The sequence below is a fragment of the Chiloscyllium plagiosum genome, unplaced genomic scaffold (assembly GCF_037043375.1).
Source record: "Chiloscyllium plagiosum isolate Xiang-an unplaced genomic scaffold, Cpla_swu_hap1 HiC_scaffold_4, whole genome shotgun sequence".
NCBI classification, from domain to species: domain Eukaryota; kingdom Metazoa; phylum Chordata; class Chondrichthyes; order Orectolobiformes; family Hemiscylliidae; genus Chiloscyllium; species Chiloscyllium plagiosum.
In genome coordinates, this window is record NW_028270142.1 from 108,553,428 (window position 1) to 108,569,756 (window position 16,329).

Sequence of the window (16,329 nt, forward strand, 5' to 3'; positions counted from 1 at the left end):
AAACTACCAGATTTATTGATTTTAAATAGGTCACACCCTGTAGCTGGTGACAAGGCCACTACCACAAATTGTTACATCGAATTTATCATGCAAACACAATCTGGAGTATGCCAAAGTTCAAGAGAAAGCAGATTGAGCCTTTTTGACAAAGTGGGTGGCAAAAGGTGAACTCAGTATACAAAGATATGTGGAGAGTTGCTGGATTGCAGTTTGTCAATGCAAAATAAAGGATCCCTCTGAGACTTCCTCTCGGTAGTGTCCTAGGCCCAACAACCTTTGGTTCCTCCATCAATGACATCCCTCCATTATAAAGGTCAGGTGGGGGAATATAAGCCAATAATTGCACCATTCAGGAATCCTCACATAAAGACATAACCCGTGTCCAAATGCAACAATACCTGGAAAACATTCAAGCTTGGGCTGACAAGTGGCAAGTTATATCCTTGCCATACAAATGCCAGGCAATGACAATCTCACCATTGCCCTTTGACATTCAATGGTATTATCATGAAAGCCTTCATTGTCAACATTGACGGTTACCATGAACCAAAAACTCAACTGGACATGGCACATAAATACAGTAGCTGCAAGCACAGGTCAGAAATTAGGAATACTATGGATTGTAACTTAATGCCAGACTCCCCAAAGCCTCTTCCTCATATACAAGATAAAAGTTTGGGGTGCGATGGAATACCCACCATTTTCCCGAGTTACAGACCCAATGATACTCAAGGACCTTGACAGGATCTAAGAGCAAGCAGCCACCTTGACTGGCTCCACATGGACTCCACCAGCAACTCTCAGGAACAACAGTGTGTACCATCTAAAAGGTGCACTGCAGAAATTCAAAAGATCCTTATACTGCACCTTCCAAACACATAACCATATGTATCGAGAGGGACAAGGGCAGCATATAAATGGATACACCACCACCTGCAAGATCATCTCCAAGCCACTCACCATCCAGACTTAGAAATAAATCACAGTTGCCTCACTGTCGCTAATTAAAACGCAGGAATTCCCTATGGAAAGGCATTGAGAGCACATGGATGACAGCGGTTCAAGACGGCATGTCACCACCATCTTCTCAATCATAACTAGGAAAAGGCAATAAATGCTGACCAGCCAGCAAAGCCTATGTCTCATGAGTGAATAAAAGGCAATTTCATTTCTTCATGGTAGCCACTTCCAGGCTCCGGTTCAGCCAGAGCATGACTTGGGAACATATTTTGTATTGAAACGCAGTTATGCACGTGTATACACACACACACACACACACACACACACACAAAGGGACAAGTGTAAACAGTGAAAAAAAGTATTGACAGATGGGTTGTGCTAGCTCATCAGGATCACACATTAGTGAGGGAACTTAAACACTTATAGACTAATGCAAGCTCAATTTGTAGGAAAACTACGAAAGTCAATTTAACTCACCACTCTTCTCTGGTTCCTCAGGGGCAGTGCCTGCAATGCCACTGTTTTCCAGGCCATAGGAAGGATCCACTTTCCCAGAAGAGCGAGCCATCTCTTGCACTTTCTTCACATGAGCCTCCACCAGTTCAACTGGCACCTCTTCCCTTACATGAGAAAATTCCTCTGTCAAGATAAATGCAATTATTTGCACACTTTGCTGGCAATTAACAATTTACCCTGCAGAATTCAAAGAAATGATGATTCTCAGCTATTCACTGAACTAAATATTTAATTTAATATCTTAGTGACCTCTTTTCAAGCACCATAACAAATGCACTCAACAGTGCCTCTTACACAGTAACCTACCAACTGATTAAAATCTGACACCTCATATTTTTACAAATGTACCATACTTTGTTGCAGAACAAGCTTAAGATTGGGGGTCAGTTTTAAGGGACAAAATCAATAAGGGCTTTTGAAGGATGAAACAAAGTTTGAACTTGCTACCTTGGAAATGATTGGATAATTTAAGTTTTCCAGTTACAATCATAGACAATTATTACAAAAGGATATCCTATCAAGAGATATGAACAAGGGTGAATAAAAGTAGGCTCAGATACAATTCACCCACGATTAATTTGAGAAACAGACTAAAAAAGGTCTGAAATAGTTGCTCCTGCTCCTCTGGAACTTGACTCATACTTTCAAATTTTTTCCAAAGGGAACTTTTGGAGATATACAAGTTCAAACACAGTAACTACATGCATTACTGTCAGAATTAAGATGATTTGCTTTCACACAGCAGCCCTCTCACAACATCTCTGCTCACTTCATGAGGTAACGTATACAAAGCTGAATGGAGAGCATTCACAAGTATAGTTGAAAAAGCGGGGTCTTCAGGGAACTCTGAAGCAAAGAGACAACAAGGCCAAGTTGCTTAAAAGACAGAATGCCAAGGATTCCAAATATAGAAACAGGCAACCAGATTTAAAGGACTGGAAACTGCAGGTGAAGATCAATACTAAGAAATCTTCAACACCCCTCAAATACTTGCATCACTTTGAAAGTCCAGTGATCACTGGGATCTATCCCCTGCAATTGGCTCTGACAGTAAATATAGGCCACCACAGTTGGATACTCAGCACCTCAAAAATTTCAAACAGATGCACTCACTTCCAAATGAAAGGTACAGAACAGTCTGAAACAAATGATCCCATTTATTCAATTACTCTTGCAGCCAAGACCAGCTTCTCATTAATCTGTCATAATCATGAGTGGCAGAGCAAAGGTGGACAGCTCATTAAACAGGAAAGCTCTGACAAGATCAAACAAGGACAATGCTCCTTTGTCTCATTAATATTGAAAAGGCATTTACACCAAAATTTGATCATGGTAGCATTGCAAATGCACATCTTTACCATCAAAAAAGTAGTATTTTCCTGAACCCTAATCTCCCACAAAGACATAGGGAAAAAAAGCATATGGATTATTTTTATCCAATCTGTCCCTCCCGCTGGGGAGCAAGGAAGTCTGATATGATGTGAGAGCATAAGTTGGGAGCACAAGCTGTCAGGGAAGGATGTCGTGGAAATGTGGAACTTTTTCAAGGAACAAATACGACGTGTCCTTGACATGCATGTACCTGTCTGGCAGGAAAGAGATGGTCGTGTGAGGGAACCTTGGTTGACGAGGGAGGTTGAATGTCTTGCAAAGAGGAAGAAGGAGGCTTACATAAGGTTGAGGAAACAAGGTTCAGACAGAGCGTTGGAGGGATACAGGATAGCAAGAAGGGAGCTGAAGAAAGGGATAAGGAGAGCTAAGAGAGGGCATGAAAAATCTTTGGCGGATAGGATCAAGGATAACCCCAAGGCCTTTTATGCGTATGAGAGAAACATGAGAATGACAAGAACGAGGGTAGGTCCGATCAACAACAGTAGTGGGAGACTGTGTATTGAGTCGGAAGAGATAAGAGAGGTCTTGAATGAGTACTTTTCTTCAGTATTTACAAATGAGAGGGACCGTATTGTTGAAGAGGAGAGTGTGAAACGGACTGGTAAGCGAGAAGAGATACTTGTTAGGAAGGAAGATGTGTTGGGCATTTTGAACAACTTGAGGATAGACAAGTCCCCCGGGCCTGACGGGATATATCCTAGGATTGTGTGGGAAGCAAGAGAGGAAATTGCAGAGCCGTTGGCAATGATCTTTTCGTCTTCACTGTCAACGGGGGTGGCACCAGGGGACTGGAGAGTGGCGAATGTTGTGCCCCCGTTCAAAAAAGGGAATAGGGATAACCCCGGGAATTACAGGCCAGTTAGTCTTACTTCAGTGGTAGGCAAAGTAATGGAAAGGGTACTGAGGGATAGGATTTCTGAGTATCTGGAAAGACACGGCTTGATTAGGGACAGCCACCATGGATTTGTGAAGGGTAGGTCTTGCCTTACAAGTCTTATTGAATTCTTTGAGGAGGTGACCAAGCATGTCGATGAGGGTAGAGCAGTGGATGTGGTGTACATTGATTTTAGTAAGGCATTTGATAAGGTTCCCCATGGTAGGCTTACGCGGAAAGTCAGGAGGCATGGGATAGAGGGAAATTTGGCCAGTTGGATAGAAAACTGGCTAACCGGTCGAAGTCAGAGAGTGGTGGTAAATGGTAAATATTCAGCCTTGAGCCCAGTTACAAGTGGAGTTCCGCAGGGATCAGTTCTGGGTCCTCGGCTGTTTGTAATTTTTATTAATGACTTGGAAGAGGGAGTCGAAGGGTGGGTCAGTAAATTTGCAGATGATACGAAGATCGGTGGAGTTGTGGATAGAGAGGAGGGCTGTTGTCGGCTGCAAAGAGACTTAGATATGGTGCAGAGCTGGGCTGAGGAGTGGCAAATGGAGTTCAACCCTGTCAAGTGTGAGGTTGTCCACTTTGGAAGGACAAATAAGAATGCGGAATACAGGGTTAACGGTAGGGTTCTTAGTAAGGTGGAGGAGCAGAGGGATTTTGGGGTCTATGTTCATAGATCTTTGAAAGTTGCCACTCAGGTGGATAGAGCTTGTAAGAAGGCCTATGGTGTATTAGCGTTCATCAGCAGAGGGATTGAATTCAAGAGTCGTGAAGTGATGTTGCAGCTGTACAGGACCTTGGTTAGGCCACATTTGGAGTACTGTGGGCAGTTCTGGTCGCCTCACTTTAGGAAAGATGTGGAAGCTTTGGAGAGGGTGCAGAGAAGATTTACCAGGATGTTGCCTGCGTTGTGGAAAAAGGAAAAGTATCAATAAAAGAAAACTTCTTTTAAAAAAAATACTTGTTCATGTCGCAATGGGATCACCAGAACAGTTAACATTTCCAGCTCACCTCCAGTTAGACTGGAGGACTCCACTGATTCATTTCTGGAACCACAACATTCTGGCTGTTGCAGAACACCATCAGCACAGAATCTGGTTCCAGAAGTTTGACTAAAGTACTTTGTGCTTCGGATAAAAACTTTAAAGGTAGTTTATTTTAATACATCTGCTACTCATGCCCTTATAGATGGTAGAGCAAAAAGGTTTGGAAGATGCTGCCCTTCCAAGAGTTTCAGATGTGCATCTTCTATGAAGTCAGTCAATTTTAAGAAGCTGGTTGAGGAGCCAAATAAGCTCCTGTAGCCTGGATTCTGTTAGGTTCTTGATTGGTATTGGAGCTACATGTCTAATTAAATGGACAATATGCCATCGCATTCCATACATGTGACATCTTGGGGCTGAGACGGTACACAGCCATATCCTTTGTGCTGGGCAGTAACCCGACCCTGCAAGGTTCTCTCTTGATTAACATTGTCCCCAAGTTTGTTCAGATTCCTTGATGCTACAGTCATTCAAAACTTGCCTTTATGACAAACAGTCACTCCCATTTCACCTAGTGAATTCATCTTCACTGACCATGTTTCGGCCATGGTTGCAGTGAGGACTGAAGCCATGTGGGCCTTGTGGAACACAGCAATGAGTGGTTACTGCCAGGAGAGTGACATTGACAGTTGTTATGAAATAAGTGGGTATCCAAATGTTAACTTTAAGTTACTAAGTGGACGCATACAAATACATCTTTAACTTTTAAGTAAAGGACAGATGGTAAGCAAAGGGAACCGGACACACTTTTTGCACCTACAATAATCAGGAAGCTCATTCACAGCCATGTCGTCTTGAGAACTTGGAGGTCACACATCTGAGCTGGAGAATATGCTAAGAGTTTGGTACTACTGAACTGAGTCAGAGTGTTTAACTTGGCTGACAGCAGCTGTTCCCTTTGGTCACAAATCATTTCAACAAGGTGCATCAGATCAGAACCCATTATAAGTCATCCTTACAGTTTTGGGAGAGTTTCTCAAGAGAAATTCACTGTAATCCACCCCACCCCCGCTTGCGAGAAAATTACAACGGTACTGTGAAGACACTCTGGTAAGAATAGAGTAGGAGTGAGCAGAATAACATGGGAATCATTTTGGACAGCGCATTACTTATTTTTTTTGGAGGCATTTAATTGCTGCTTTCCCCAGGTAAAGGTTTAACAATCTGCAGAGCTGTCAGCCTTTTGTGTCTCTTCAGAAGTATGCATGCATGTGCTAGCTTCTTATAGAGACAAGTACACCAAATATTTCTTCACCACAGGAATATTGGGGCACTGATCACCCACAAAGAACACAAAAAAATGTAGTGTCAAGTAGAAATCCCATATCGACCGCAAAGGATCACGTAATCCAATTAGGATGACAATTAGAAAAGAAAGAAAAAAAAATGGGGCAGATCTCAAAAGTACATGAATCTGCAAGTTGCGAAACCACATCTAACAAGTTAACAGGAGATAAACTAATCTGATTTATCCAAAAACCTTTTGTCAAACTGTTTATATGTTTGTTTAAGTAAGTTTGTCTTGAAAATGAATGAATTATTTACTGTCAACTGAGGAAAATCAAGCTAATTCTGAATACTGAACTTCACAATCAGAATTACATAACTGGTCATATCAACCTGGCTAAATTAAAACTGGTTTGATTTGATTTAGTGTAATCATGTGCATAAATACAGTGGAGAAAGTGAGGTCTGCAGATGCTGGAGATCAGAGCTGGAAATGTGTTGCTGGAAAAGCGCAGCAGGTCAGGCAGCATCCAGGGAACAGGAGAATCGACGTTTCGGGCATAAGCCCTTCTTCAGGCTTATGCCCGAAACGTCGATTCTCCTGTTCCCTGGATGCTGCCTGACCTGCTGCGCTTTTCCAGCAACACATTTCCAGCTACATAAATACAGTGTAAAGCTTTGTTTGCAAACAGTACAGACAGATCATAGCAAGCAAGGTCATGCATATCGTGGGTGCTCAGAATAAGGCATATGAGTTAGACTGCTCAGGAGATGCATGAAGCGAGACCAACATTAGCTCAAGTTAGAGAGTCCTTTAATCAGTCTAATAATGGCAGGAAAAAAGCTGTTCTTGAACCTGTTGGTGTTGGAGTTTAAGCTTCTGTATCTTCTGCCTGACAGAAAAGGTTGTTGGAGGAGAAAGTGAGGTCTGCAGATGCTGGAGATCAAAGTTGAAACTTTATTGCTGGAACAGCACAGCAGGTCAGGCAGCATCCAGGGAACAGGAGATTCAACGTTTCGGGCACAGGCCCTTCTTCAGGAAAAGGTTGTTGGACAGCATTACAGATGGGTGGAGTCTTTGATGTTGACAGCCTTTCCACAGTAACAAGATGTGTAAATGAAGCCCACGGATGGAAGGTTGGCTTCCATGATGGTCTCAGCTGTGCTCATAAACTTCTGTAGTTTTATTTTATATAGTCCCAGGCAGCACAGCTGGCGTACCAATCTGTTACATACCCAGATAGCATATTTTTGATGATGCATCTGTAAAAGTTGGTGAGGGTCCTTTGGGACGAGCCAAATTTGCTACGCTGCCTGAGGAAGAGGTGTTGCTGCGCCTTTTTGACAGTCACATCTATGTGGGAAGTTCAGGACAGGTTACCAATTATCGTCACTCCCAGGAACTTGACTTTGTTTTGACCAGAAGAATGGGACTAGAAATATCCTGGTGTCCTGAATTTCCTTCACCTCTATTAATCATTTTTAAATGGACACAGTGATTCCTCCACCCTATCCTTGCTTCCTGTCCTTCTAAATTATCACACATGCTTCTATAGTCAGTTGCGAACTCAGGTCATCCTGCAACCAAATCTCAGTAATCGCCACTACATTGCACTTGTTTAAGCCCATTTGTAATATTAGTTCTTCTGTTTTGTTTTGAAAAATAATGTTAAGCTTTGTCCTTCATTATTTTTGTATCATTTATATTTTTATTCTTTGCCCCTTCCTGCTATTGTCAGTTTATATTTTCACAAATTCTCCCAACTCTGGCTACTTTTCCACATGGTCAGGTGGAATTGCATGATCCATATGAATACTGTGGCTACAAGATCTTTCCACCAAAGGTCCTCAATCAGCACCTTTCTCGCCCACAACCACTTCTATGGAGGAGGACACGGACAGCATTACTTGCAAGCTCCCCTTCAAGCGACTCACCACTCTGATTTGGAAATACAGAGGAACCTCAATTATCCGGCATTCGATTATCCGAATTTCAGATGATCTGAACAAGATCACAAGGTGCCAAAGCATGGCTAAACTGTGTTATCCAGCGTTCGATTAACCAAACGAAATGCTCCACGCCCATGGCCTTCAAATGATAATGGTCCCTCTGTGTACAGCCTTCCTTCACTAAGTGGGTCAAAATCCCGGAATTCCCTCCTGAAGAGCATTGTGGTTCGACTTACAGCAGATGAAGGCAGCAGCTTACCAACACACTCTCAAGAGGAATCAGGGAGGGGCAATAATTGCAGGTCCAGCCAGCAATACACACATCTCAAGTCAGAGACTCGGAATTTGGTCGCAAGTAACTCACCACCTGACTTCAAATCCTACCCACCATCAATAAAGACACAGTCAGGAATGTGATGGAATACTTCCCATTTGGCTGGATAAGTGCTGCTCCAACAACACCGAAGAAGCCTGGCAGTCAAGAATATAGCATGCTGCTTGATTTGTACCATAGTCACAAAAATTCTCTCTCCACCACCAGCAGCAGCAGCAGTTTTACATAACAATTACAAGAAGCTGTACAGAAACTCACCAAGGCTCCGTAGACAGAACCTCAAACCCACAAGAATGACCAAGTACAAGAGCAGCAGATTCATGGGAATACCACAATTTGCCAGTACCACTCCAAGCCATTCAACAGCTTCACCAGAACGAGAGAAAGAACCAGGAGAGTCACCAACGAGAAGAAAAAGATGAGGATTCTGCAAATCTGCAAGAGGGTGACTGAGAATGGGGACTGCAATTTCATAAAGTGTGTCAAAGAGAACAGTGTCAGAGAACAGCACTTCCAGATTCTCTGACAGAAAACACCAGCAGAGGGAGATAAATAAGAAAACAGCAGCCAAGAACTTCCTCAACCCTGCTTCTACCTGTCAGAGCTGAACTGCAACATCAAAAGAACACAGATAGGTGATTGGTGGGTATTTCTTCCATCTCTCCCATGATTGGCCAAGTGGTTGAAACTAGTACACATCATTTCAGGTCAAAAAAAAGTTAATAAGTTCACTTTTAAACCATTTTAAATTAATTACATAGAAGAAATGGGTCAGCAGGCAATGCGTTCCAACTCCAGCACGTTGGAACTGCTGGAATCCACGATACCAGAGCAGCAATTGTTGGTTGCTGGAGGACCCTGGGGCCCGTGCTTATTCTGACATATATTTGTGATCAGGATCATGGCATTCAGGAGAGAATTTCAAAGATGACACAGAACTTGGAAGGATTGTAACTGTGAGGAGGGTAGTATAGAACTCCAAAAAGAATTGATAGAGTGATCGACTGGGCAAATAGATGGCAGCAGAGAAATAAGAAAAGACGCACTTTGGTCAGGAGAACACAAAGTCAAGTTAAAATAAGAGGTACAATTCAAAAGGAGGTACAGGAGCAAAGGGACCCAAGATATATCTGCACAGTTCATTACGGCAGAAGGATAAGTGGAGAAGGATTTAATAAAGGACAGTTATAGTAAGCTTTATTAATGGGGACACAGAGTCCAAGAACAAGGAGGGGAGGTTGAATTTGACACTGGTTGGAATATCTCAATGGAGTATTGCGTACAGTTATGGGCTCCATCTTATTGGAATGGTAAAATGCTTTGGAGAAAGTGCAGAAACGATTATAATCACAGCTCCAGCTGAGAAACTTCAACCATGAGGACAGATGGAAGGAGTTGGGACTGTTCTCCCCAGAGAGAGGGTGGGTGGGAGTACAAAAGATTTCCAAAATTATGAGGCATATGAATAGAGTAGATAGGCAGAAGCTTTTCCTGTTTTTCGAAGGAACAAGAATGAGAGGGCATTGACTTGAAGTAGTGAGAGCAGTGTGAGAAAAAAAAAACTTTTTCACAAAATATATTTTGGATATGAAATGTACTGCCTGAAAAAGTTGTACAGATAGGTTCAATTGAGGCATTCAACAGGGCATTGATAATTATTTGGATAGAAATGCTGTGCACAGAATTGGGAAGTAGTAAGAGAGATTTGCACTAGGTTATGATACTTGGTTGAAGAGCCAGTGCAAGCATAATAGGCCGAATGGCCTCTTTCTGCAGTATAACAGTTCTGAGATTCTGTAATAGTTAAAAAGTCAAAGATTAATGTTCTTGATCTGAATGCACAAAGTATTTGTAACAAGATAGGTCAGTTGACAACACAATTAATATCACTTGATAGCTATGGGACTGTAAAGTGACCATGAATGGGAACTTAAAATTCAAGTGCATCTGACTACTGGACTATTTGACCAACAGGCCAACAAGATAGGGGAACATTCTTGGAAAAGGATGGTATAAACTGCAGGGTGAACAGTGATGGAACTGCAATAGATTGTTCAGTGGAATCAGTGGAGGAAGTGAGGAATAGCAAGACAAATAAGTCATAGGAGGGAACAGTCAATTGGCCCTCGAAGAGTTGCTTCACTGTGGGATAAAGTATAAATTGGGAATCGATGGAGGCATGCACAATGGGCAACATAATTTTTATGGGTGCTTTTAATTTGCATATTGGATTGGACAAATCAGGTGGACAGGGCCAAGAGTCAAGATGAAGACCATAAAACACAGGAGCAGATCTTAGGCTGTTCGGACCAATGGATCTACTCCACCATTCAATCGTGGCTGATAGGTTTTTCAACCCCATTTTCTAATTTTCTCCCTGCAACCTTTGATTCCCTTTGCAAAAAAGAACTTCTCAGTTTTCAATGTACTCAGAGTTGCACAAATTCACCACTCTCTGGCTAAAGATGTTTCTCCTTATCTCAGTTCTCCAAGGTCTTGCCTTCACTCTCAGACTCTGCCCTTGGGTCCTAATCTCTCTTGCCAATGGAAACAAATTCCCAACATCTACTCTGTCCAAGCCACTAAGCATTCTTTAAGTTTCAATCAGATCCCCCGCTTCATCCTTCGAAAGTGCATCGACTATAGCCCCAGCATCCTCCAACATTCCTCCTCTTTTCAGCCTTTCATTCCTGGGACCATTCTCATGGAGTTCCTCAGGACTCGCTCCAGGGCCAATACATTTTTTCCTTATGTATGTCGCCCAAAACTGCTGACAATACTCGAAATGTGGTCTGACCAGAACCTCATAAAGCCTCAAAAGTGTATCTGCTTTTATAATCGAGTCCTCTTGAGATGAATGACAACATTGTATTTGTCTCCCTAACTACCAACTCAACCTGCAAGTCTGCAAGAATCCTGGGTGAGGACTCAGAAGTCTATTTTACTTCAGATTACTGAACTTTGTCCCCATTTAGAAAATCGTCTATGCCTCTATTCTTACTATCAAAGTGTGTGACCTCACATTTTCCCCACATTTTATTGCATTTGTAGAGTGCATCAGGGATTTTGTTTTTCAGAAGAATTTGCAAAACCAACTTGAGAACAAGCTATTTTTGATACAGTCAGATGTAATGGGCTTGGACTGGAAGTATCTCTTAGTTAAAGGTCTCAAATCAGTGTTCTCAACTTAAATGACGGCAGTTGTAAAAGTAAGAAGAAACAATTATCTCAAGCAGGCAGATAATACACCAAGGGCTAAGTCAGTCGATGAACCGTACCACACATTTAAGCAGACTCATAACACTCATTCAAAATTTACATTGATCACGAAGTAGGATTTGATGAGGGCGAAACATCTACGGTTGGCAAAAGTTACACAAAGTGACAAAAACTAGTTGCAATCCAGAAGATTGGGAACTTTAAATCACCAGCGGTGGATGATTAAAACGCCAAAATAAAAAGCGAGAATTTATTGTTAAAGTAATTTGACAGGAAATGTAAAATGAAACTGCAAGAGCTTTTTCAAAACACAAAGAGAATAGCTAAACTAAGTGTGGGACACTTAGATGGTGGTATTAATTATGGGGAACAGAGACATAGCGGAAAACTTAAACCTAGAGTCTGTACTGACCTTCACAACAGAGGACACTAAAGAACACAAACAAATCAGATAAGCAAGGTGCTCACTGGAGGAAAGACCTAGTAGAAGTCTCTACTACAAGGGACAAATTAATGGGTCTTTTTCAGGTTGAAAAGATTTAACTGGGGTCACATCGAGGTGAGTAGAAATCCTTCCCTGAAGGACACTAGTGAGCCAGGTGGATTTTAATGACGATCAACAGTCACCATTAATCTAGTTTCACTTTAGATTTTTATTGAATACAAATTTTATCATCTGAAATGAAATGCAAATCCATCTCACCAGAAATTCAGTCTCGTGTTCTGGATTACTAGCCCAGTGACATTATCACAACACCATCACCTCCCCTGATGCCCCATATCTTAGCACCAGGCAGATAAAACTGCCTTCTGGACTCCTGATGTTTGCTGGAGAGGACAGAGTCCAAGTCAAATCTCCCATGCTGCCACCACATGCCTCTTGCTCCACCTAATCAAATGGTTTCCTGCACCATGATGCCAAAATCTGTTTCATTATTTTACCTCCTAGCCCTCAAACTTACCCAAACATGTTGGAAGTACGCCAAACTTGTGGCACAATTGCTAAGACTGAGGTTCCTCCATTTCCTGCCTCAATTCCAGTCATCCTTTTATGTTCTTGATCCTTTATCAAATCAGAATCACTAACCTAAAGGATGTGACTGCCTCCTGGAACAAGTGTCCATAAACCTTAATCTCTCATTGATGCATCACAGTTTGCAGCTCAACTCCCAGCTCAAAGATAGTTTCACGTGCCAAAGAAACAGCATGAGTGCCTTTGCTCTGGACTGCACTGGCTTCTAAGAGCTCCGTGTCATGCAGCTGCAGTGTATTACCCATTGAGCCATCTTTATTATGCCTTAATTAATATTATAAAATCGATAATAAATAATTTACAAACCTAATAATCCTAATAAAAATTACGGTTCACAAACCTAATATCAATGAAACGTTTCAATTATCAATAAAATTCCAGGGTTTTAAGAATTAAAGCCAGCCAGCAAAATACTCACCACTCAGCTGCTGACCTGCTTCCCTGACAAGTCCCCTCCTCATACAGCTCCCTTACTCAACAAACTCTCAAGTTGATACCTGCATCAGCTGCAGATTATTAATGACAGTTGGTGGAAAAGGGACACAAGATTTCAACAACAAAACACAAGGGACTTGACCCCATTGATGACTATGCCTCCATTCCAGCTGGAATATTGTTAGCAAGCATAAACCATGCAAGCTACTTTTGTAAAGCAAGACAAAAGCTCAAAGAAAATTACAGATGTCGGGTGAATAACAGACAAAAGGTAAAGGAAATCAGCATGAAGCGTGAGGACATATTAGCATCAAAGAATATGGCAGGCAAGTTTAAGACTTACATGAATCTAACAGATTGCAAAGGCAAATTCTAGATATTACTTACCTAAAGCAGCCTTGGCAGCTGCTGCAGCTACTCGAGGATCCACAACGGAGGCCAGGAATGCCACTGTGCTCATGACAGGATTCCCAGACTGGCTGAAAGGAACAGGTTGGAAGGCCAGAGGGCCAAGGGAGGAGTCGGTGTCTTCCAAGTAAGGATCTTCAATGGGCAGTCGCAGGAAATTCAAAATACACTCGTCTTGTGTACGGCTGCCAACATGCTCGGATACTTTATTCCAGTCATCTTTGTACATTTCCAGAGCCTAAAAAGCAAGATTAAGTGAGTTTTGGTTTTATAAAAGTCAATAGCATTTACAAAATATATTTGCAGTTAATGGAGAACTTAGAAAAGTTCAAGGCATGACTCGATGGAGTTCATGCAGCCAAAACCAGAAACTGAAATCACTCAGTTTCATACTCCTCCAGTTATCCAATCAAATTGGATTTTTAAGTAGTAAAGGACAATTTCTTCCTCAGACTTGTTGATGTGTAAAGTTGATAAACATTAATAGTTGGTATATTTTTCTCTTCAAATTTCAGCCAGCAGGTGCACGCTCAAACACCAATAAAGCTCACTTTTCTTCTACCAAAGATAACTGGAGTACTCTTAAGCTGATGCTTGCCCACTGGAGTATCTTCACATCAAGTAACTTCTTCACACCAACATCCAGTTTGTAAAGTTTCACTGGTAATTCAAGAAACAACAACTGTACAATCAATAAGCATGCTAAACTCATGCAATTTTCCTCTGTTGCAAAGCCATTGAATAATTCCACACAGAAAACAATTAATTTAGTGCATCATGTCTGTGGCAGCTTTGATAGGACAAAGGAGTGACACATATAACCTCACTCTGATGAACTTCATTTGGTTTCCAAACGTAGTGTAACTAAAGAGATAGTGGGTTCATTGACACAGAATTTCTGTAATTCATTAACATATCAGAATCTTGTCCAAGGATTAGACGTTAGTAAAAGTAAAAGTAACAAAAGCAAAGAAAAATGTATATCACTTGGCACACCATCAATAAATTCAAAATTTTATAGTTTGAAAATTTAAAATTTTAAAAAGCATAATTTTAAAAAGTGAAACACAATGTTTAGAGGGTATTTGAGGAAAAGTGTTTTCACCCAGGAGAGTGGTAGCTATCTAGAATGCACTGCCTGAGATGGTAGTTGAAGCAGGAAACTTTAACCATTAAAAGTACTTATATGAACACTTATTCCTGCTGAAGGGCTCTTGCCCGAAACGTCAATTTTCCTACCCCACAGATGCTGCCTGACCTGCTGTGCTTTTCCAGCACCACTCTAATCTTGACCTTGAGCACTTCAAATGTCATAACATTCAAGGCTGTAGGCCGAGTGCAAGAGAGAGAGAGTAGCAAAGGTAGTAGTATATTTTTGATGGTAGAGAAGTATAGTAGTATATCTTTGATGAGTAGAAGGGCCTATTTTGTACTGCATGATAGTATGATGGTTAGCATTACACTTATACAGCAAATAAAAAAACACAGTATAATTAAGCAAATTCACTAAGACTATAAAAGATAAATGGTGTTTGCCAAATCTGTTAAAGATGAAACTAGCAAGACTGATAGGAGTCGATGTTGCAGACTTGGATTTTGAAGAAGCATTTGATAAATTGTCACTCAAGACATGATCACACAAAAATAACTCATGGGAGGGGAAAACGTAGTAACACAGATTTAGGATTGTTTACCAGATACAAAACAGTGGGAATAAAAAGGGACATTGGTTAGGACCTTCAGATTGCCAATGAGAGACCCCAAGGATGATTGCAAACAGCTGAGGCTAAGAAATTAAGACTAATAACTTGGTAAGGAGAATGTGTTATATATTCAAGTTCCCATAGGTTGGAAAATGAATGGGGAGGACGACACGAAGAGGCTGCAGAGGGAAAAACACAGGCTAGAAGGGAGAGAGTGTGCAAGATCATGACAAATGAAATAAATTGTGACAAAAGTGTGAAATTATGTTGGAAAGAAAAATAAAAAACAATTTTTAAATGTTGAGGCGAGGAAATATTTGCAGTCAAAAAGGGCCTTGGGCTTCGTATATACAAACATAAAAGTTGGAGGAACAGGAGGCTATTCAGCAAACCATAATCTTAGGATTATCTTGCAGATGAAAAATCTGAATATATTCATGCCCAAATTCAATAACCCAAACCCAAATACAAATAATATCTTGGCAGGAAATTTCTCAACAGAAATTCAATGAGCAATTCAATTGTTCACTCTGAAGTTGCGGGCCCCATTTCGAGATAGCTGCAGGAACCATTCTCCCTGCACCTACCATGTCAAAAACCCGCAAGAACCTTGTTTCAATAAACTCAGTTCATTGTTCTAAAATTAGACCTAACTTTCTCAACATTTTCTCTCAAGACAAGCCCTGCATCAAAGGAGTCAACATCAATCTTCTTCTCTGAAGATCAGAATTGCACACAGTATGAAGGAGGTGTGGTTTCAACCAACATTGAACACTTGTAGCAAAACTACTATACTTTACTTCTCCAGGTGGTTTGTAATAAAGGTCAACAACATTCAAGTGCCTTCTGAATACGTTGTATGAATCATAAAGCAAGAAGACAGGTGCGTGATATGTTAGATTCTGTCAAAGACGCACTGAAGTATCCAGGGAAGAGGACTAATTATAATTGTATATGGCATTGATGAGGCCACATCAGGAGTACAACATGCAGCTTTGGTCTCCTTATCAAAGAGAGAATGTACCTGCACTGCAGGGTAGGCAAGAAAAGGTTTTGGAGACTGGTTCCTCAGATGAGGGGAATGGCCGGAGGACAGTATAATAGGCACATGTCTCCTCGAATGAAGAAACAGGTGATATAATTGAAACATTTAAAATTATTAAGACAACTTCCAGGGTCAGCGTCTTGGTAAAATAATGGCTGCTTATTGATGACTTGATTTTTTACAG

The 16,329-nt window shown here is 41.2% G+C and overlaps 1 protein-coding gene across 2 annotated transcripts in view; it reads right to left on the minus strand.

Moving 5' to 3' along the window:
- The window catches only part of LOC122548964 (SWI/SNF related BAF chromatin remodeling complex subunit C1a), a 223,669-nt gene that overhangs the window by 91,733 nt on the left and 115,607 nt on the right, over nt 1-16,329 (minus strand). For both annotated transcript variants that reach the window (XM_043688000.2, XM_043687999.2), the window contains exons 20-21: nt 13,377-13,635; nt 1,438-1,599 (exon numbers count right to left, since the gene is read on the minus strand). In XM_043688000.2, coding sequence (XP_043543935.1) covers nt 1,438-1,599; nt 13,377-13,635 — 421 coding nt within the window. The remainder of the gene's footprint in view (nt 1-1,437; nt 1,600-13,376; nt 13,636-16,329) is intronic.